Raw genomic sequence first — 22,379 nt, 5'->3', positions numbered from 1 at the left:
CATTAATTCTGATTGGGTATCATGTTACAGGAGGATACAAGTTATATGACCCTGTAACAGGTACTGCTTCAGTCAGCAGGGATGTGAAGATTGATGAAACTGGAGAGTGGTAGTGGGAAGTGAAAGAAAAAGAAAAACCAACCATTGAGTTGGAAAGTAAACTTGCAACAGAATCAGAGGCATGCAGGAGCGAGGAGAGTGTTAGGAGGTCTTCTCGGGTTACTCAGTTGCCAACTCATTTGAGAGACTATGACCTAGCATATGATGCAACTATCTCATCAGAAGGTAATTTTGTTCACTTTGCCTTAATAGCAGAAGCTGAACTAGTTAATTTTGAGCAGGCAGTGAAGGATGAGAAATGGAACAAGGCTATGCAAGAAGAAATTGGGTCAATTGTGAAGAACCAGACCTGGGAGCTGACAGAATTACCTCCTAACAAGTGACCCATAGCACTAAAATGGATTTACAAGTCCAAAATAAATCTTCAAGGGGTTGTGACAAGATACAAGGCCAGGTTGGTGGCTAAAAGGTTTTTGCAGCAAGTTGGAATTGATTATGGAGAGGTGTTTGCACCTGTGGCTAGAATGGAGACAATGAGGTTGGTGGTTTCAGTTGTTGTACAGAACAACTGGGCTTTACATCAATTAGATGTAGAGTCTGCCTTTTTGAATGGAGATCTGGAAGAGGAAGTTTATGTTGTCCAACCTCAAGGTTTTGAAGTCAAGAGGCACATTGACAAGGTATACAAGTTGAAGAAGGCCTTATATGGGCTCAAGCAGGCTCCAAGGGCTTAGAACCAGAAGATAGATGGGTTCATGAGCAGCATTGGTTTTGAAAAGTGTGTTTCTGAACATGGAGTGTATGTTCAGTGTTATGAGGAGAATGACAGAGAAGATATGGTGATTGTGTGCCTGTATGTGGATGATATGCTGGTTACAGGGAACAGTGATGAGAGAATTACCAACTTCAAGGCCCAAATGCTATAGGAGTTTGAAATGAGTGACTTGAGTCAACTTAGTTACTTTCTTGGGATTGAGTTCACTACAACTGATACGGGTATGTTGATGCATCAGTCTAGATACGTTCTGGACATATTAACTAGGTTTAACATGCTTCAATGCAACTCTGCTATTACCCCAGCAAAGGTTGGCATAAAACCTGAGAAAGATCCTGAGGAAGAAGCTGTTGATCCTATTGAGTATAGAAGAATGGTTGGGAGCCTAAGATACTTGTGCAATACGAGGCCTGATATTAGCTACAGTGTGGGTTTGGTCAACAGATTCATGCAGAATCCCAGAGTTTCTCATCTGAATGTTGTCAAAAGGATTCTAAGGTATCTAAAAGGTACCACTGAGTATGGAATTTTTCTGCCTAAACATGGATCAGGAGGAGAGGTAAGAGTGACTGCTTACTCAGACTCGGATTGGTGTGGAGACAAGGGTGATAGGAAGAGTACAGCAGGGTATGTGTTCTACTTTGATGGGGCACCTATTTCCTGGAGCTCTACGAAGGAACTAGTTGTAGCTCTGTTTTCATGTGAAGTAGAGTACATTGCGGCATGTGAAGCCACTTGTCAGGCAGTCTGGCTTGACTCACTGATGAAGGAGCTGAAGATTGAAGGAAGAGGGAAAGTCAGACTGCTTGTTGACAACAAGTCAGCCATTTACCTGACTAAGCATCCTACATCATATGGTAGGAGCAAACACATTGAGACACGATTTCATTTTATCAGAGAGCAAGTCAGCAAAAGGAAGCTAGAGGTGGTATCCTAGAGATCTAAAGACTAGATTGTCGACATACTCACCAAAGCATTGAAAGGGGAACGCTTTCTAAAACTCTTAGAAAGCAGATCAGAGTGAAAAAATTGGAGCTTTCACCGATCAATCGGTGAAAAGGGTGGAAAATCTTGTTTTTCTTCAAAATCATGTTCTCTTTACCATTTTGTTTAGGAGGAGTGTTAAAAATAAACAAAATAGAGTTGTTTTCTGTTACAGTGTGTGTTTTATGTATAAATATACATTGTATCACTCATTTAAAAATAATAAAATTTGAGAGTTATACAGTTTAGCTGAGTGCCTTTGTAAGCTTTTGACCGGTTGAATCTGCGTGTGGTGGTGCTCCGTCGTGTGTGGTGATGGTGGTCTGAGGAAGAGGGTCGAAACCGTAGCAGAGCATCGCGTGCTTCATTCTCTCTCTAAATCTCTACTTCTCTCTCTGCATTTTGAATTCTCTCATTAGCACGTCCATGTATTTCTTTTAATAAGGGAAAGTAATTGTCTGAGTGTGGTTTTTTACAATTCTGCCCATTATTCTAATATGATATGCATTAGTTCAAGTGTACTGTCAGTCTAGACAATATTTCTAAATTTGGAACGACACCTCAATCTCCATACATTTTAAAACTCCACTTTTACCATATTCTATTTTTGAGTTGCGGAAACACAATCTAGAAATGTTTTGGTATATAAAACTGTATTTCGAAATACATAATTCAAAATACAAATTTTCAATTTCGAAATATTCAATTCAAAATGCAAAATTAAAAATACAAAATTTATATTTTTATTATGCATTCAAATTACATGCAAAATGATTTTTTATTTTATTTTATATTCTGGATTGCAATGTTGAAAATAAAAATTTTATTAAATTGTGTAAACGAAAATCTAAAATAATAAGTGCATTTGGAAATATAAAAAAAATGACATTAGTGAAGGAATGTTGGTGGGAAAGCATCAGTCGCATGCTCAGGCGTCGTGAACGCTCACGATAGCCCTGCCACGATTTATGAGGGAAAAAAATGAGAAAAACCTTAAATGAGATGGAAAACGGGGATGCAACGCGATGAGTTGTGGAAATAGTATGGAAGATAGAGATCTGCTTTACAAAGATGGAGATGAGGTTTATGAAGATGGTGATGAGCGGGTGCGCATGGAAGGAAAAGATAAGAGTAAAAATAACTTTTAATCTTGCTTATAGAGGTTGAGTAAAAAATGCCTCTCAATTTCTCACAAACTAAAGAATGATAAATAAAGTTAGTAATAAAATAAAGGCTTAATACCTCTTTTGGTCTCTCTTTAGGGGGCAATGTTCAAGTCCGTCCTACCTTTTTTAAAAAGTTTCAATGTGGTCCCAACTTGTGAAAAAAGTGTGCAATTATATTCTTTTTTGTTACGGTGTTAATTTTTTAACGGTCCAAGTGCCCTCCTGGACAAAACATAATGAGGTGTCCACCTTTTGTGATTGCATGGCACCAGAAAGTTAAATGACATGTTCAGCGAGAGAGAGGAATCTGTGCGAGAAGAGGGAGACTGCGAGGCTAACGAGCTCTTCGGCGAAGTGAAGAACGCGTTCGACAGCTGTTGCGGAGAGACGATGGAGCTCGTCCCGAGTGGTGATGCGCTGTGTGTCATCTCCGACGATGGCAGTGGAATGGATAGCGGCCCAAATCTTGCAATTTGGGATTAGGGTTTTTGAATTTGGGTTTTTGTTTGATCTGAGTTTGGGTTCCTTTGAGAGCTAGAATCCCGGCTGTAGAGCTGCGATCGTTAGGGCAGGTGGCTACGGTGTCGTAGGCCCTGGCGGCTTCCTCTACGGTGAAGCAACCCCAAAGACGCTAGCGGACGCCTCTGAAATGGGCCTCTTTGGGTGGCGACGGAGCATGGGTGAGCAATCTATCCCATTCTGAAGAAACACGATTAGAAGCACATGTCCAAACTCAACACTTGTGCATCCAATTGTTTGTTGTTGCTAGTGTTGCCATGAAGGAGTTTCCTTCTTGTTTTGGAGAAAATAGGGTTCAGGTTGCTGACTCATCCTCATCAAGCACCACAAGAGTGGCTCAAAATGTTGTCACATGTGTGTACCAGTGCAAATTAAGACACCGTTCATGTCTGATCATGGTCTCCTGGACCAAAACTCTGATGGGTCAAGGCTTGAGCGTGGGAATTGATGATTTGGGAAATCATTGTCTCTGCAAGGTTGAGATAAAGCCATCGCTATTCTCAAAGAGAAAAGGGTCCAAGAATTTGGAGGTCCAATCTGGTAAAATTGATATCTTTTGGGATTTGAGTTGTGCCAAGTTTGGTTTCGAGCCTGAGCCGCTGGAGGGGTTCTACTTAGCAGTGGTGTTCAACAAGGAGCTGGTGTTGCTGCTTGGGGATCTAAAAAAGGAGGCATGCAAGAAGATGGACAATGATTGTGCTTTTTCCCACAATGGTACCGTTTTCATCACAGCGGAGAGCCGCATGGCCACCGCAGGCTTGATTCGGAAGCCGCTATGGAGAGAGAGATTTTCCATGGCAGAATTATCATAAAGCTTTGATCCATGACAAAGTTATCATAAAGTTGATGTGTGGCAAGTAAATTGTTCTTTTAAAATTCAAAATTAACATATTATATTTCACGTATGAGAAAAATACGACAACTTATTAAGTGTTGACCAACTAAGCAGCTCTACCGTTAAAATTTTAACACCGTAACCAAAAAAGATTAATTTAATCCGATTTTTCACAAGTTGAGATCACATTGAACTTTTTAAAAAAGGTAAGACGGACTTGAATATTGTCTCCTTAAAGATGAACCAAAAGAGGTATTAAGCCTAAAATAAACAAATGAATTATGAAATTGTTACAGAAAATTATAGATTGCCTATAAGAATAAAGAAGCTTAATACCAAATAAAACTGTTTGGTTTAAATTCAGAAAAAGATCATAAAAAAAAACTTGAAGCAAATCCTTCACTTCAGCCGATGATTTGGCATATCTATCATTTTGCTCCCTCACAATTTTAATTTTATATTTAGTCTTTCGATTTTATAAAGTTAGACAATTTCAGTCCACTGTTAACATATAATTCAATGATTCACATTAATGCATTGATTAGAATAACACAATTTATTAATATTTTAGATGGATAAGTAATTGGTATTATTAACATTTACACATAATATCTATCATCAATTAGATATCTATTAAAAGTGAACTGAAATAGATTAATTTTAACAAAACTGAAATACGAGCTGACCTAGATAAAACATAATAAAAAAGTAGATTTAAACAAAAAGGTATAAAAGTAGTCTAATTCGTTTGCAATCCTAACCCTACCTCAACAACGAGTTATCTACGGTATGTGTTAAACCTGATGATATTTATGACTGAAAGGGAAAGAGTATAAAATTGAGAGATTGTTATGTACAAGATAAAAGATAAAAGAGAAAAAAGCATGTGAAATACTTATAAGGTCTCAGCAAACTGGGGGGCTTCCAAGTCAAGTTCTTGTCTCATGACACAGTTCATAAACCAATCGCAACTGAAAGTTCGGATCCCTTTCTTTGCGGCCACCATTGCTTCTTCCGTGTCTTCTTCGCCCGTCACAAAGATTGTTGTTGATGTTTCTTTTACTTTCTCCACTCTACTAATCACCTAATACAAAATTAAATTAAATCAACATTTTATAAATGCCCACACATGCAAGACCCTTCTTCTTCTCTATACATTCAGAATTTGTCAGAATTTTATACTATTATTATCAAAATCCTACATTTTCGAAAAATGCTCGACTAATATTCCAAAGGGAAACATTACGGGTGGAAAGAACTGCAAGAAAACATAAGTAAACTGTGTGCCATGACCTCGATTAAGAAACTTGGAAGCTAATTTCTGAAACTAAATTTACTGAATTAATTTTATCAAGAAGCTTTTTGAAAATACCGAACGTGGAAAATATTCTCTACAGTTGCCTCCAAATTAGAAGCCTGAAATGTAACGTACACTATCATGTACGAAAGTTAGACATTTTTAAAAGCTTGGATACCATGTGACCATAATTTATTGTTTTAGATTTTTCACGCTTTAAACATGTCGAAATGATAAGAAATAACACATGCAGCATTGTTTAAGGTCTGCCTAAATTTAGGTTTCATTAGAAAATAATCGGACTTACATTACCACCTGCGGACATGACAATTGCAGACAATATTTTCGCGGGAGTTTGAACATGAGCTGCAATACATATATTATATCCCTTGAACAATGTATGAGAGCTAGCTTTTGCCCGTAAAACTGCACTTTTTAAATCACATTTGTACTTCAGCGAATAATCCGTATCGTTCAGTATGTGAGGCAATTCATCTGCAGATTCAATTTTAAAAATTAGTGAGTATGCTATCTGAATAATAATAATAATAATAATAATAATAATAATAATTGGATATAAACAAAAAAATTTGATCCAGTTTACCAACAAATCTGCCTTCACGAAAACTTTCTTTTAACCAACTTGATGAGATCACCCAAGCACTGTGTAGTCAACAATAATTCCTTGTCATAAATAATCATCACGAGTAATACATAGAAAAAAAATGCAGTAGACATGTTGATGAATAATATGAACAAATTCATAACCACATTATAAAAACATCTTTTACATATTTAAATATAATTCTCTTTCGGGCTATACCATTTTTTCAATAGCTCAATTTGATTAGAAGCTGTTTCGAACACAATTCCAGAAATTTATTCACAAATCAAGATGCCAAGATTTCAACTAGGTTCATATTAAAACTATATCTCAACGTAAAATTTCAGTATGACACTAAGCAAGTTAGCATTTGAAAATATTATTTTGAACCTACCCTGAACAAAGGGCGGTACAGAAATTCAGAGTTTTTCTCACTTTTCCTGTGACAATGTGTGTGGTCATACTTCCACAAGTCGATACAGTTCCACCAAGGTCTTCAATCACCTATGCATAGAAGAAATGTTTAACAGTGTTAACTTAAAAATAACATGCAGAACTCATCGTGTTAGTTAATTTCCAGGTTCTATCCTGTTACAAGAAAAAATTAGAAAGCTTAAAATTAGACCCTTTTTCGATCGTGGAGAAGAGAATGGCAATACAGTCGAAAAGAAGAGCCCAGGCCTCTCAAGGGCAGTTAAAAAAATGTTACTCTTCAATTTATCAAAACATCTATAAAGTGCTTGGGTAATTAAACATACCTTTGTAAGCTGTGTTTTCTTAGCATCATCAGCGATATTCATCAACATAATTCTAAAGCATTGTTTAGTAGACGGAGGTTCCATGTTGATAGGAGCTTCTAAATGTAAATAATTATCGACACATTTTTCAGAACCATCTGTAATCGAAGGATCGTAGAGGGCCTCTACAAAACAGGGATTGACCTCATCAGTCTCTAAGATAAAACCGCAGCTAGAACCTGATTGATTGTCAACCAGCTGGCTCCCCTTCACTCTTTTTGACTTCAATGAGGATAAAGAGGCTTCCCAGGTCCTCTTTGCACCTTTTGTAGATTGAGAACAATAATTCACATTAGCACCAACTCCATGCTGTGAACTTTCCGAACCAGTGGCCTGTCTATCATCGTTTACTTGGGCAAATGGAGCAATACTACTACAGAATTTCTTAGGGTTACGACTGTCAGATCCTGTTCATAGAGTAAGAGGTTACAACAAAAAATACATAAAAACATTAAATAGCCCCTATATAAGATATTATGTTTACTACCTTTTTTCATACACAAAGGAAATCATTTAAATTATAAATTATATATTCACATGTAGAAATATGGGATACTAATATATGCACTACCACTCAGTTTGTCATATTCTGCGGAAGATTCATCTTTCACCAAAGATTTATGTTGACTTTTACCTGTTGTTGTTCTACGGAAACATTTATCAAGAAACTTCAAATCTGCGTGTAACTTACCTGAAATCTTCAGCTGCTCATCTTCAGCAATGGCAGGTGTAAAGGAATTCTGATGAAACTGTGAAGGGAGACACTTCGTAGTGTTATCCTCATCGGCTAAGCATTCTTTCATTACGTGGCAAACCATGAGAGTTGAACCACCAAGAAAGCATAATGATTTCTGAATATCAGCTTTTACAGGTAACCTGCGGGCCCTTCCTTTCGTATCCACCTGTGCTATTTCTACAAAACCCTGTAGTTGCAATACAAAATATGAAACATCATAACATCAGAGAACTAAGGGAGCATCTTTTACAGGACCACTAGGATGATCGCATATCAATAAAGTATTCTAGGCTCAGAAATGAAATATCAACCTTTTATAGAATAAACCAAAAATGACAGTATGATCTGCTCAAGCTTCCAGGGAAGTCTTATTTATAAATTACCTGTTTAAGCCAAAACCCTTCTGATTCTTTGTCTCCCCAGCATAAAATAGAACGAATTCCAACACTTTGAAGTCTTTTCCGTAGCTCCAGAACCAATAAATGACCAAAACCCTGCAGGATATAACCAATGAATAAGATAGAAACCTTAATTGAACCATTTTACAACGAGCACACATGTAAACACAGACAACAGATGACATGAGAAAGAGAATTAGGAGAAGGCTTATCATGCATTATAAGTTACCAAGATCAAGACAATTATACACATAAATGAGAAGAAACAACATCCAAACACAGTATATCATTTGACACCCAAAGAAGAATTACCTTATGTTAACATTAAAATTCGGGTAACTTCCAAAACAGCTAATACCTATAAACTAAATGACCGTGTAAATTTTCACTATTTAATTTCATTGTCTACTGAAGATTATTGTAAGATAAAAAGGAGAAAATCAAGCATATTACAATTGGAGCTAAACCAGAAGCTTTATTTAGTCTTGTAATCAATACCATATAAATGTTTTTTGTGATTAATCATTGCAAGTTTATTTCTTAAAGTTGACTCCAAATGAGACATTTTCATAAGGGGAATAAAGAAGAAAAATGTAAAATGTAGGAAAGACCTTTCGTTGATGGATTGCATTGACAGCTGCAAGTGGGACCTCTGCAAATTCTGTATCTGCAGGGATGACTTGGTATGTGATTGCGGCTATAACCTGTCAAACATCAGTTAATCATAATTTAGGATGTAATAATGCATAACTACAATACTTCTCTAATTTCCACTGCTAAGCTTCGTTATATAGCTCACATTAGAAGATGGTAAGAAAAGTTTTAACCATTTTACTTCTATGTGTGGTGGTTTCTAAAGATGAAAAGGGAGAATTATTGGCAAAGATCGATCAGGGCAATCATTGAGACAGTGTCCACTTGTTTGTAGAACATTCCATGATTAAATATATTCTGTGATTTGATTACCAGTCCAACAGACTCCACTGAATCTCAGAGCTAAAACTGTCAGGTTTCCTCTTTAAGAAATATAGACATGATGTGCTATATCTTGTGCTCCAAAAGTACAGCATCTCAGGGCTAAGTTTTTTACATCACACTTTCTCTTTAAGAAATTGATACGTGTTTACTATAGTTTGTAAACGGTAAACATACTAAAGCAAATATTCAAAATTTTAATTTATAGGATATGTTTATCGTCTGGCATGTCCGCTTAGAAATATAACACTGACAGAAAACGTGCTCCAATCTGTTACTTAGTTATCTAGCAAATATATATACCTTTCCTGAATTTCCAACACGAGTGGATTTTACCAGTAGGGTTCGATATTTCCTGCTAGACAAAACCTACTGTTAAAACAAGTTCACAATAATAAATAAAAGAAAAACTGTGAATATATATTCTGATTAAATCATTACAGTCAATGAACTAGAAGCAAGACAACCAAGGAAGCATTATGAACATGCAAGCAAAAGAAGCAAAATAAGAGGTTAATACCCATTAGTCACACATCTCTCAAGAAACTTGGATTGTTTTCCAGTATTTGCGGCATAATTCATTCCAGGTAGCTCTGTCCTGTACATTTCTAATACTTCCTGCAAACCCATTTACAGGCACATTTCAGATAGGGAAAATAAGGAGGTTAATTTATTACCCAAAATTTATAAATTTTCAAAGTATTTTGAAAAGTGAATGAGTCGTGATATTTCATTCGAAATAATTTACAGGTTATTTATAGCGCGTTTGCCATGTCAGTTTTGGGAGAAAATTCATGTTTTTTAGTAGTTTTGTGGGAGTCAGCCGGATTCTGAAGGTATCCAAACGCACTGTTAGACTTCTCTTATGACATACTACATAATTATTTGGAAACGATTATGAAAATAAGAATGATGTTATACAAAACACTGTTCCAGTTAAGGAAAAGATTTGGCGAGCTATTATAGGAAAGAGTTTAAAAATAGCAATTAGCCTTCTGTGTTATACAAAGTCTATAAATATTCTTTTTATTTGTTTTAGGCTTTTTCATCTTCGAAAATTAGCTTCATTGTGACTGGGCTATCCAGTGTAAAAGGATGAAGTTCCTTTGTGTAAACTTGTTTCTATTTCGTGTCATCGATAAATTCAAGATTGAATCTTTTGTAGTATTCATCTCTTGATTACTTACTTACATGATCTGTCTACAAAGTGATATAAAATCAATCTTGTCACGTACAATATCACTACAACAAAGAGTGGACCCAAGTCCCAATGAGTCATGCACAGCACTCTCCAATTGTAGAAAGAACTGACACAAATGGTTGAATAATAAACACTTACGATTAGCAATTCATCCAATTAGACCCTAAATAGGCATGGAGACGAGATTGTTACCTGAAGGTAGGATTTACTAACAGAATCGGCATCTTTAGGATTAACCAGCACGAACTCATGCTCTATAAAATCATAACCCAAATAGCAAACATTGTAAACATGATACCGATTATTTACGAGTTACTATTAATTAAGGAAGATTAATGTAAAAAAAATCACGCGTAAATGTACCATTATACCTTTATCACCGGATCTAAAATCCTCAGAAGCGTTCTCATGGTTTTTAACAACGGCAGCTTAAAGGATCATAAGTGAAAACCGTTAATAAATCGAACAAACTCAAACGGCCTGCGTTTCATATTTTTTTAGCAATACCTGACACTTTGACCTTTCCGCTTCGCGGAAGCGAGATTACGACGGCGTTTGAGTCGGAGTTACAGGTGAAACGAGTGGCCTCGACAGTAACCTCGCAGTTACCTGCACAATGGAAAGGTGAGAATCGAAGTTAGCAATGAGCATTGGATCATGTTGTGAATTCTAGGGTTTGAAGAATCACCGATGGAGATTGGAGAAGAAGGTTTTCGTTTTGGCGCCATGCTCTCTTCCTGTTTTTGAGTTTTTGGTTTGGATTCGAAGAAATACACAGAGAGGTGAGCCCATTTTATAGTCGAAGATGGAGGGACTCTGCGCGCCGAAAACGTAGTCAAATTGTAGGGGTATTTTTGTCAACAAGAAACTAAAAAGAAAATGTTCACTCTCCTTTTTAAATACTAAATTCAAAACTTAACTGAGCAAATATTTAAGATAAAAATAGGAAATATTTATTTTTGGACATTTGCGTTTTTATTTGTACTCCTTCCTTTTATATGTCTTCTTTTCTTTTGCAGGATCGACTTGGAGGTTTAAATGTTAACTTTTAGCAAACAAAACAAATAATTACTAAGCTAATTTAGTGGGATTTTAAAATTATTTTCTTTTTTAGAAACTACTATGAGTATTTGTGTATGCGTATTAATAATTTTTCACCAATGATTAATTTTAAATTATATTAACAAAAAGGAATAAATATTTTCACTTCGATTAAATTATTTTACTCTTACACTAAATATGTTTGTCTCTTTTACAAAATATTATTCTCAATATATCACTGTAGCACCTAATGTAGTCCATAAATAATTATAACCCACGACACCTTCATCCTAATATAAAACTAAAGATAATAAAGATAAACATTATGATGATAAAAATAATGATGATAATCTTGCCACACATTTATACACGACTTCAGTCACAGTGTAACATCCCAAAATACAGTAACACCATATGGTAGAATTAATTACATTAATGATAAACAAATCAGTCTTAAATTAACGAAAGCAAGGGTTTAGGCTGATCGGCCTTACAAGAAGTTAGATAAGAAAAACACGCCCGACATAAACGTACCCAACCGAATGGTTACAAAGCACAGATATAAACCGATCGACCAAATAATATACAGGTCGATCCAAAAATCAGTACAATGAAACATCTAATCCAAACAGCTAACCGAACGTCTACTGTTCGGCCTTTACTTCAACATCTACAAGGGTTGCTTCCTCCAAATTTTCCTCTTCCAGTGTTTCCTCGAGCAACGCCTCGCCATCTGCTCACATCCACACGGATGATCATTGCATAAACAGGACGGATGTACAGAGACGATCGACAACGCAAGGAAGAGAACACAGGGTAAGCTTATTGAATTTAATTCAAGTAAAATCATTCATTTCATAGTATATCAACATATCAAATATTTCACAACATATAATTAAATCAATCCTTAACTCAAATCAATTCCTGATACTAGACTGACCGTCCGAACTGTATGAATCTGTGTAGCTACAGGCGTCCTTGCACCCGAGTGGTGTAGTAACTGTATTACACTCGACAGCTGCCACTCGAGGTTAGTCCGTTTCTTACGTCGCCCATGTTAACTTATGGACTAAGGACCTCCTGCCATTCCCACACATGAACCACTCTCCTCTACGTGAAGACGAGTGTCACGGAATATCAGGATGGACCAAGCCAGCATTAGCATGCCCACAGTCATACTTTACCAAATTCCACATTCAACGTGTGTGAGTCGTTCCTCCCTGGAACGCTCGTACAACAATCATAACCATTTAATCATCTCATATTATGTTCGTCATTCAAAACCTTTCACTTTTATTCTCATTTTTGTCTTTCAGTCCGAGTACGTAAATATTGAACTTTCAGCCCTCTTTATAACGAGGACGACCGAGAACGGGTGCTCGACACTATCGGTCGACACAGATGAATGATCTGTATTAAGGAGGGTGCTCGACACTGTCGGTCGACACAGATGAATGATCTGTATTACGAAGGGTGCTCGACACTGTCGTCGATACAGATGGATGATCGGTATAATCAAGGGGCTCGACACTGTCGGTCGACACAGATGAAGGATCTGTATTACGAGGATGCTCGACATTGACGGTCGACACAGATGAATGATCTGTATTACGAGGATGCTCGACATTGACGGTCGACACAGATGAATGATCTGTATTACGAGGATGCTCGACATTGACGGTCGACACAGATGAAGGATCTGTATTTCAAGGATTTTTCAAGAAAAGAGTAAGAGCGCTTGGTGTAAGACCGAGCACTACCCAATACGATTACTATGTGTAAGATCGACACTGCTCATTTTGAGCTCTAAGTAAAAGACCTACATAACTCATGCTCGACCAGAATCCTTCCCAAAGGAAAGTATTCCATTTCAAAGAAGTTTACTGGAACACCAAACGGTCGAGAACCGTTTAATGTCGGACACACGTTATCATAGGGAATTTGATATTCAAGTTTCACTTACGTTCACTACTCCTAAGCAGGTATATTTCATATTCACACGTATCACTCATATCATACATTTCAACCAACCTATACCATGTTCATGCAGTACAACAACGTTCGACCATGCATACTCAACCAATATACACTTCATACTTATGATCATATACCAACAATCAGATAACACAGTTCATACTTCATGCGACACACATAATGTTCATACAGTACAAGACAAACATACGAATTAAATTTAATAAGCTTCCCTTACCTGGATAGCAGTGTACGTCGAATAGTATAACTTGGTCTTGCCTAAATATGGTTTTCTACCCTCCACGATCTTTCTTACGCTCTTCAACTAAGTCTAATCAAAAGAAACTCAGAGAACTCAGTTTATACCCTTGCATGCAACTGAATCTAAGTTTGCATGTAACAAGAAACGAGCGTCCAGAGTCGAGCGACTTACCGGTTACAGAACTTGGATTTGCTCGGTTCGGATTGAAGCTCACGGTGCCAGGAACGTTCCTACGGTTCTGAAACGTGATCGGAGAAGAAGGTGATGAGTTACAGTAGAGAGAAGGTGACTGGTTTCAGAGAGAAGTTGGAGAAGATGAAGGGTTTGAGTTCAGAGAAAAAAGATGAGTGGTGCATGTGAGAGAAAGAGTTTTCAAAAATCTGGTTTTGTAAATCTCACGCTCGTTTGAACGAACGTGTCCCAAGTTGACACCTGCATACCAAACTCTGATTTCAGAAACTTCTCCCGCGACACGTGGCGTGCGTGCATGTGTGGTTTGGTGCGTTTTTAATGTTGTAGAGAATGATTGTGGCTTGGTTTCAGTGCAAAGCAGAGGGGTTTATTAGATTTGGAAGTGGGTTTTAATGGCTGAAAAGTGATGTGGCGTGCATTAATGGAGAGGTGTCAGAATTAATTTATACTAATTATTAAGGGTTTCACACACAGCAATAAAACCTACACAACAAAATATAAGAGGATTTTGTGAGATGAACTTTTATAAATAAATATTTCTTTAATTTTAATCTTTTGTTATTTTTAAATCAATTTCCACTTTATTTAAATTTTGCTTTCTTATCTTTTATCTTTAATCACAGTCTTATTATTTTATATTTTACAAAAAAGAATTCAACAAACATCATTATTTTAATTAATAAACAGCACAATTGGAAATAATATTTAAGTTAAACTAAATACAAAAATTTATTTTAAATTATAAAGACTAAGCAAATTTCTATTTTTTTGGTAATAAGTATTTTTAAATAAATTAAAACCCAATTAAAAATCCAAATTCGAAAATTAATATTAAAAAATTTACAAAAAACTAAAATTAAAAGAATTCAAATTCAAACTCATAGAAATCAAATTTCAATGTATTATTTCCTTTAAAAAATAAAAGAAATAGAAAACATGCTTTGATGTACTACTTCAAAGTAGATTTTTTCACTGTCAGTCCAAGATCATGCTTAGATGCAGGAATTTTTCATTTTAGAATCATGCCCTAAAGCACGTTTGTCCAAAATGGATTTTTTTTAAAAAAATATATCCATTTGCATAATATTGAAAAAAAATATTACCTAATTTCTTTAAAAAAAATCTGGCAATAATATAAGTCATTTAAAAGGTAATAATTTCTTTAAATCATAAAAATCAGTTTTATTAAATTTTAACGTACTCAACACTCTTGCCTTACCCTCTTCACTCTTCTCAGCATTAGCGCTTGGGACAAACTTGTCTCTCGCATTCCTCATAGCCATGGCTATGTTGTTGTCTACAAGTGTTGTTCCTTCTACCAAGCTTGTCATCTTCAACAACAGTACACAAGAGCGTGCACTTCCAAGTTTTCGTCATTTCTCAGGTAAGTCCCTCGATTAATTAGTCAGTTCAATCCTTTTCGCTTTATTAGTCTACAATCCTTTTGACTCTCTTTTTTTCCACTGCCCCAATTGCGTTTTATGTGTGTCGAATGTAGATAATAGCAAGCACTTTGAGAAAGTGTCGTCCTTGATTGCTTTTGCGGTGAAGGGTGACTTCACTCACGCCAAAGCCACTAGGAGGGATAGTAGAAACCCATTGCTGAGTGAGGGAAGAGATGAAGATGAAGCTAGAGGACCCATTTGTCCTGGTTGTGGAGTCTTCATGCAAGATAAGGACCCTGACCTTCTAGGGTATTACCAACCAAAGAAGGTGAAAGTGGAAGAGTTTTCAGAAGAGGATGATGATGTGTTTGATGATGATGGTGTTGGTGATTATACAGAAGAAGATGACGGTGAAGTGGGTTTTTTGAATGAAAGTGAAATTAAGCTTGGAGAAGAGAGTAAGAGATTAACAGATGAGATTGACTGGGATTCTGATGACTGGGAAGCTAATTTACTGGGTGAAGATGATGACAAGTTGGAATTGGATGGGTTTGAACCTGCTGGGGTTGGGTATGGTAACATTACTGAGGAGTACTTGGAAAAGGTAAAGAGGAAGAAGGTATCCAAAGCTGAGAAGAAGAGGATGTCTAAGGAGGCTAACAGGGAGAAAGAAGAGGTCACTGTGTGTGCTCGGTGTCATTCCTTGAGAAACTATGGCCAGGTGAAGAACCAGACGGCGGAGAATTTGATACCGGATTTTGATTTCAATAGGTTGATTTCGACGCGGCTGATGAACCCTTCTGGAAGTGGCAGTGCTACTGTTGTTGTAATGGTTGTGGATTGTGTTGATTTTGATGGTTCATTCCCTAGGATTGCTGTGAAATCCTTGTTTCAAGCATTGGAAAGAATACAGGACAACTCCAAGCGGGCCAAGAAGTTGCCGAAGCTTGTTCTTGTGGCAACAAAGGTTGATCTACTTCCCTCCCAGGTTTCTCCTACGAGATTAGATAGATGGGTTCGAAACCGTTCAAGATCTGGAGGAGCACCTAAACTAAATGGGGTTTATTTGGTCAGTTCAAGGAAGGATTTAGGTGTAAGGAATTTGTTGTCCTTCGTGAAGGATTTGGCTGGTCCTCGTGGGAATGTGTGGGTGATTGGGGCTCAAAATGCAGGGAAGTCTACTCTGATCAATGCTTTTGCAAAGAAACAAGGAGCTAAAGTTACCAAGCTGACAGAAGCTCCAATTCCTGGGACAACACTAGGGATCTTGAGAATTGCAGGAGTTTTGCCAGCTAAGACTAAGATGTTTGACACTCCAGGGCTCTTGCACCCATATTTAATGTCAATGAGATTGAATCGGGATGAGCAAAAGATGGTTGAGATCCGGAAGGAACTCCGGCCTAGGTCATATAGAATTAAGGCAAGTTATTTATCACTATTGCTGTTCTCTATCCTGGTTCTAAATTGTCAGGGGTGCTTTTGTTTTCTTGCCCAGATTTCAAATTCGCTTTGTGCATATTCATAAGATTTCGGAGCTAACAGATTACTTTAGTATTATGTCTTCAACATAACAGTTACGGCCATTTTTTTGCCAGAAGATTCTGAATTATAAATAGCATACCGAGTCAAGAGTGCAAGGGTTTTGTGTATATTTTGGAAAAGGAGTAAAGTTCTCACATGCTGCTTTTAATTTACAGGTAGGACAAGCAATACTCATTGGTGCCTTGACAAGACTTGACCTTGTTGGAGCCTCTGTTGAAACAATATATGTCACAGTTTGGGCATCACCAAACGTTTCTCTTCACATGGGGAAAATTGAAAATGCTGATGAGGTTTGGAGAAAACATGTTGGTATCAGGTTACAGGTAAACCTTCTCCTGTCCTGCTTCCTACCTAGACATGTTTCAAAATTATTTTACGGAAGAGGTTGAAATCTGTATTCTGTCTTAGCTTGGCCATCTTTATTTCATTTTATTAATTTGTTCATGCTAATACCATCTTAAAATTTCAAGAAACCAAAGAGAAGATTCAATATATATACTTGTGAAGAAGGGTGTATGTTAATCTTGCCCCCAGCTCCCTTCTCTTTTAACGGTCTTCTTGTCCCCAGTTAACCTTCTCTAGCAAAGAAGCTTTTTGCATCATATCTGTAGGTTTTACTTAGCTAGTGTATATACCTTTAATCTAACAAGAAACACAACTTCTCATTTTTCCTTTGGGGGGCAGGGTTTGAGGAACGAAGATTGGGGGAATGTGCTTTTGCACCTATTGAGAATTTTGAACATCATTAGCAGTTTTTCCTGTACAATGTGGGCACAAGAAATGTTAGAATTGACTTTGTTTTGCTAATCAAACTACAATATTCCTATAGAAAACCAACTACTTACTGTATATAAAATAAGAAGACCATATATGAATTAAATAAGCTTAAACTATACCTAAACAATCAACCTCTGTCAAGTCCAATTTACAGAAAATAAAAATAATATCACACCTTGGCTAACATTGTAAATAGATATTTGAATCTAAACGAGGTTAATGTTGTCTGGATAAGCGGGTTTGCTCTGGTAGATTTGCTTGAGCGATGATTGATTTAATGGCTGACTGAAATGAGGCTAAATATGCTGATTTTGTTTATAAATTATTTGCTTCTCGAGTTAGAAACTATGAGAAATTTGTTTTTTCAGAATTCAAAACCATTGACTAAGGGTTGGGATCCATTTAAGTACTTGAGCAGTATTGAACTTCAAAGTGTGGAGCGCTACTACTATTTGTTTCTGGAAATATTTAGTGTTCCGCGATAATGGTCACCTGTTACTTTCTGATTGATTTTTCTGTATGAAAGACTTGGTCTCACTGGTTGAAAAATAGAACCCTGGTCGCATTTGGAGTTTACTCAGCAAAAAATGCTGTCCTAAATGTGAATGCTTCCTGGTTGAGGAATGTTGTACTGTAAATGTTTTGAAGACAAGAATATTAGTATACCGTTGAAGTTCATTCAGTATTTTGAAACTGTTCTAAATTCTAAGTTATATTTTAGAAGTATCGGCAAGTAAGACCTGCCCAATGATGTTAAGTAACTGTTATAGGGTTGCCATAACGAGGTGTTTTTCAACCACCGTCGCCATAGGCAATTTGTGAAGGGATATCCATGCCGTGGGCATTGGTGTGTTTATGGCAGAATTTTGGCCTTGGGCGATGGTTCTGCCATTGATAACCTTGGGTCTATGGTATAAGCATTTATTTATCTTTGTTGTGGCCACCGCACAGTTTGCATTGGATCTTTCGTTAGATGTCATAATCTCTATAAAAAAAATTGATTTAGGTTTACTTTTTTTATAAATTTATCATGTCCCATATTGTGTTTTTATGATCTTAGGTCTTGTTGATCCTTATGTGTTATAATTCTATAGAAGTTCCATATCAGTAGTAGGGAAGTTTAGAAGTTTAGGAGCTTTTTGGTACAGATCAGTAAATTAAATTTCATATTTCCTACTGATGCCATAATGTTTTTATTATTCTGAAAACCTTTGTGGACCCTAGGGTACTAACCTATTACGCCTAAGAATAAATGTAATAAATTAGTTGCTACTGATTTAAATAGTTAAAAGCAGAAACTTCTCTGAATGTCGTTTTGAAAGTCTTCTATAATTTAAAACTTTGCGGAGGGTAATTCTGTAGTGTAGATTCTGGGATTTTAGATGTGCTTTATATGTATGTGTGTATTTGTTGTTTGGCATAAAACAAAGTTGACCTCTGTTCATCTTTCTTTGTAATGTTTTACTAATATGATGCTATTCTTATTCCAGCCTCCCATTGGTAATGACCGTGGTGCTGAATTAGGAACATGGCAAGAAAGAGAAGTAAAAGTGTGTGGAACTAGTTGGGATGTCAACAGCATTGACATAGCAATAGCAGGTTTAGGTTGGTTCTCATTGGGCCTCAAAGGTGAAGCAACCACGAAATTGTGGTCCTTTGATGGGGTTGAAGTAACTTTGAGAGAGCCTTTGGTGCTTGACCGAGCACCATTCCTTGAGAAGCCAGGATTTTGGTTACCTAAAGCCATCTCTGATGCTATTGGCAACCAAACCAGACGTGAAGCTCAAAGAAGGAAACAACTTGACAATGAGGATTCGGAATACGTGGGAGCAGGGGCAGGGGCTGAGTTATCGACATGAAAAGAATTTTGCTTGATTTTCATTAAGGATGTAACTGAACTGACGTGTTGCATAGGCAATAACATCTTTGCAACTAAAGCTTCTACATCCATTTCTAGCTACTGGTTGGTGTGTGATAGCCCCCCATCAACAGATACACATAAATGCACTCCTCATTCAATAGGTGTCACGGCAGTTTAGAAGGTCACCTGCGTCTTTAATGTATATAATAAATTGGCAATTAGTGCTAGGAGGTAGTTTTTCAAATTTTCTGTATTGATTGTCTTCGCACCTAAAAGAGAAGTGTCGGAATATAATTCATTTATTCGTGACTGATTAATTACTCTTGGCCCTTGCTTTGTCATGTTTCATGAAGCTTACACGCATATCTCAGTAGCTTTTAATAGTACAATCAACTTTATCAAACTCTAAACCAAATAAACATTTTCAAAGTAATTCTTTATTTTTATATCGAAAATTAGGGTGCCAAATGAGGCGAATCTGGCAACTGAGTTGGATGCGTCTATTTTATGTTGTTTTTCTTTATTTTAGTTTTCTAACACAAGAATGTGCCCATTTTAAAGTTCAGGTGTGAAAGTCACAAGAACAAATCTTTACAGAGAAGTCTTCTTTTGTTTTTTTTTTCTTTTTTTGTAATTTGAATACTTGCTTGTAGCAGCTTTTACAACATCAGTACATGAAACAGTCACATTTTTTTTTCATCTTTCTCCTCTCCCTATTCACCCATACATTGTGACAACATTCAGAGGACAGATTGAAAGTTGAAACTTAGACTATACAAGAGTTAAAGAAACTTGAAGCTATGGATAACATGGTACAATATTAGCTAAATGACCGCAAACTATGGCCTCTTTGGTTGTAGATGCGTTCAAAGGTTTCATCTCTAGCTCATGCACTTACTTTGGGTCCAGTTTCTTCAGAAGAAATTAATAAAAAGAAAAGTTAGTGAATGAACCAATCCCAAGCAATAATATCATCAAGAAAAATCATATAATATGATAATAATAGCACTAAACTTGAATTTTGAATTCAACCCTTTGTTATTTACCTTTGGTTTCATAAGATTGAATGAAGTCTTCAAGCTGAGCGTCCAAAACAGCAAGATCTTCACCGGCATCAAGATCAAACGAATCCGGCAGCAAATCAACGACATCATTACCATCAAACTCATCCTCCTCACCATAATAGGCTCCATCCTCCTGTTGCTGGCTTAGCCAGAAGTCATGGTACCATGTGAATGTCGTCACCAGCTGCCACCATTCTGGAGAAAAATCCTCCACTTGGCGGAACGCAGCGGGAATGTAAAGCGGGGCATTAGGGTTCAGTGTTGATCTTCCTCCAGATACTAGTGCCATCTTCCTCAATTTGTTTCAACGATTCTGATCCTTGTTCTGCGTCTGCACCACAACCAAAACAACAAAGAACAAGACTCGTAAACAACCCACCAAACACCAAATTAACAAACACGTTTTCGATTATGAGCATGGACCTTCACCAAATTCCACGGTTTAATCCTATAGGAAAAAAAATTCGAAAATCTATATAGGGAGTTATATCATGATTGATTCCATCAACTTCACAAATATCTGAAAACTTGTGAAAAAATTTTGGTTTAGGAATCGCAAATTCGAAACTCTTGTTTTCCCCGATGGAACATGAAACGATCACACAAAAGAAAACGAAAAAAAAGTCAGATCTCAGGTGAAAAACCCAAAACCATCTCAGTATTGACTCCTTCGAAGAAAAGAACCGCTAATCGCTACGTAATAAAATAAAATAATTCAAAAAGTAACATCAGCAAAGAAAAAAAGGGAAAAAAAACCATTGTCTGACTGAAATTTCAAAACCTAAAAGTTTCAAACACGAAAGAATCAAACATTGGTCTCCAAGTATCAATCAAGCAAAACATCGAACAATTAATCAATTTCTCACAATTTACAAACAACCAAACCGATCGCTGGAAATTTTTCATTTTTTTCTCCCTCCGCGTTCCCCAAAACACAAAGAGAAAGCAACGAAGAACACAAGGAAACCTCGTCTGAAAAAAATCCTTGAAATCAAGAAGAGATCGCAAAGAGAGAGAGATGAGAATTACCTGAGAAATTTCGTAATCGACGACCGAGCGAGCAAGAGTCACGCGTCGAGGAGAGTCGCGAGGGCGCAATATAGAGGGGGCGAAAGGATCACTCCGAAGCTAGGGTTCGGGAGAAAATGGGGCCCACCGAGATAGGTTCGGTGAACGCACCGTCCCGAGTGCGTCTTGGTTCGGACGCAACGTTGCTGAGGTCAATGTCAAGTGTGCGCGTATTCCTGCCCGTGTTTGTTGACCCTAACGCGTATTTATTACGGTTCTCACCGTTTCAATTTTCTTGTTTCGTTTCTACTTTTACGGTTCCTAATTGTTTTACCGTTAGTAATTGTGTCCTAACCATTAAAAATTTTAGCCAACGAAGGTCAAAGGACTTGGACGATTATGCTGTCTTAATTTCTCTTAACTTCCTTCTTACGTAAATAACCTTTTTTTAATACTTACAATTCCAATTGTAATTACCCTTTTGGATTTAACTTTCCTCACCACCCCAAATCTTAGCACTAACTCCAAAGTTATGGAAACGACTAAATATAATTCTTATAATAGATAGATGTAAGTTGATAAAGGACATGGAGAATATTATAATACATAGTTACATGACCATTTAATTTTATTATTGTCAAAATTTATGGAGAGTTTTCTTTTAGACGTAAGACTATAATAATAATACCAATAATACTAATTTCTCTTCTAAACCCCTATATGACAAGAATAATTTAATGGGCTATGAAAAAAAATCTTAAATAAGTTATTTTATAATTGAATTTGAGTGTTAGGTTTGCTTGAAGTCAAGAAATCTGAAAAGTTTCAAAAGTATATGAATGTCATGGAAGAATGTTGCTATTTTAAAATTAGTGTGAAAGGATCTAAAAGTTAGTACGTAATTTAAAATTGACCAAAGGCATTTTGGA

The 22,379-nt window shown here is 36.6% G+C and overlaps 4 protein-coding genes and 1 pseudogene across 7 annotated transcripts; 3 read left to right on the top strand and 2 right to left on the bottom strand.

Moving 5' to 3' along the window:
- Window positions 1–995: 995 nt before the first annotated feature.
- LOC124836090 (secreted RxLR effector protein 161 pseudogene) lies at window positions 996–1,772 on the top strand (annotated as a pseudogene).
- A 1,989-nt stretch (window positions 1,773–3,761) lies between these two features.
- On the top strand, window positions 3,762–4,316 carry LOC148197927 (uncharacterized). The gene has a single exon (XM_088115679.1). The coding sequence runs from the start codon at window positions 3,762–3,764 to the stop codon at window positions 4,314–4,316; it is 555 nt and encodes a 184-aa protein (XP_087971805.1).
- Window positions 4,317–5,129: 813 nt separating this feature from the next.
- Window positions 5,130–11,199, bottom strand: LOC124836092 (N-acetyltransferase). 3 transcript variants are annotated; one of them, XM_047311161.2, is made up of 14 exons: window positions 11,036–11,154; window positions 10,855–10,956; window positions 10,719–10,775; window positions 10,540–10,601; window positions 9,667–9,764; window positions 9,450–9,501; window positions 8,783–8,875; window positions 8,157–8,267; window positions 7,729–7,960; window positions 6,999–7,444; window positions 6,635–6,744; window positions 6,241–6,299; window positions 5,944–6,131; window positions 5,130–5,423 (listed from the first exon to the last, which is right to left on the bottom strand). In XM_047311161.2, exons 1-14 carry the CDS (start codon window positions 11,073–11,075, stop codon window positions 5,235–5,237), a joined length of 1,839 nt encoding a protein of 612 aa, XP_047167117.2. In that variant the 5' UTR covers window positions 11,076–11,154; the 3' UTR covers window positions 5,130–5,234. The 3 variants fall into 3 exon arrangements, with proteins under 3 accessions (XP_047167117.2, XP_087947665.1, XP_087947666.1); XM_088091539.1 differs by having other exon boundaries at window positions 5,281–5,415; window positions 11,036–11,199; XM_088091540.1 differs by having other exon boundaries at window positions 5,295–5,423; window positions 5,952–6,131; window positions 11,036–11,199.
- Window positions 11,200–15,021: 3,822 nt separating this feature from the next.
- On the top strand, window positions 15,022–19,700 carry BPG2 (P-loop containing nucleoside triphosphate hydrolases superfamily protein). 2 transcript variants are annotated; one of them, XM_088116070.1, is made up of 4 exons: window positions 15,022–15,197; window positions 15,312–16,622; window positions 16,900–17,063; window positions 19,008–19,700. In XM_088116070.1, the coding sequence occupies exons 1-4, from the start codon at window positions 15,095–15,097 to the stop codon at window positions 19,374–19,376; spliced, it is 1,947 nt and encodes a 648-aa protein (XP_087972196.1). In that variant the 5' UTR covers window positions 15,022–15,094; the 3' UTR covers window positions 19,377–19,700. The 2 variants fall into 2 exon arrangements, with proteins under 2 accessions (XP_087972196.1, XP_047167112.2); XM_047311156.2 differs by having other exon boundaries at window positions 15,024–15,197; window positions 15,312–16,618; window positions 16,896–17,063.
- Window positions 19,701–19,968: 268 nt separating this feature from the next.
- Window positions 19,969–21,630, bottom strand: ERD15 (dehydration-induced protein (ERD15)). Its single transcript, XM_047311157.2, has 3 exons — window positions 21,472–21,630; window positions 20,425–20,773; window positions 19,969–20,290 (listed from the first exon to the last, which is right to left on the bottom strand). The coding sequence occupies exons 2-3, from the start codon at window positions 20,729–20,731 to the stop codon at window positions 20,265–20,267; spliced, it is 333 nt and encodes a 110-aa protein (XP_047167113.1). The 5' UTR covers window positions 20,732–20,773; window positions 21,472–21,630; the 3' UTR covers window positions 19,969–20,264.
- Between the last annotated feature and the right edge of the window lie 749 nt (window positions 21,631–22,379).

Source organism: Vigna umbellata, chromosome 5 (genome assembly GCF_029865625.1).
Source record: "Vigna umbellata cultivar VRB3 chromosome 5, Vumbellata_1.0, whole genome shotgun sequence".
NCBI classification, from domain to species: domain Eukaryota; kingdom Viridiplantae; phylum Streptophyta; class Magnoliopsida; order Fabales; family Fabaceae; genus Vigna; species Vigna umbellata.
Note: the sequence above shows the minus strand (reverse complement) of the source record. Positions and strands in the feature narration are given on the sequence as shown.

What these genes read in the sequence shown, in the direction of transcription:
- LOC148197927 (XM_088115679.1), top strand. Translation starts at nt 3,762, where the DNA reads ATGAAGGAGTTTCCTTCTTGTTTTGGAGAAAATAGGGTTCAGGTTGCT.
- LOC124836092 (XM_047311161.2), bottom strand. Translation starts at nt 11,075, where the DNA reads ATGGCGCCAAAACGAAAACCTTCTTCTCCAATCTCCATCG. An exon ending in TTTTAGATCCGGTGATAAAG is followed by an intron (nt 10,602 to 10,718) that starts GTATAATGGTAC and finishes ATGATTTTATAG; the next exon opens with AGCATGAGTTCGTGCTGGTT. An exon ending in TGAGCAGCTGAAGATTTCAG is followed by an intron (nt 7,445 to 7,728) that starts GTAAGTTACACG and finishes CTCTATGAACAG; the next exon opens with GATCTGACAGTCGTAACCCT.
- BPG2 (XM_088116070.1), top strand. Translation starts at nt 15,095, where the DNA reads ATGGCTATGTTGTTGTCTACAAGTGTTGTTCCTTCTACCAAGCTTGTC. An exon ending in AAGTTTTCGTCATTTCTCAG is followed by an intron (nt 15,198 to 15,311) that starts GTAAGTCCCTCG and finishes TGTCGAATGTAG; the next exon opens with ATAATAGCAAGCACTTTGAG. An exon ending in ATGTTGGTATCAGGTTACAG is followed by an intron (nt 17,064 to 19,007) that starts GTAAACCTTCTC and finishes TTCTTATTCCAG; the next exon opens with CCTCCCATTGGTAATGACCG.
- ERD15 (XM_047311157.2), bottom strand. Translation starts at nt 20,731, where the DNA reads ATGGCACTAGTATCTGGAGGAAGATCAACACTGAACCCTAATGCCCCG. An exon ending in TCAATCTTATGAAACCAAAG is followed by an intron (nt 20,291 to 20,424) that starts GTAAATAACAAA and finishes TTTCTTCTGAAG; the next exon opens with AAACTGGACCCAAAGTAAGT.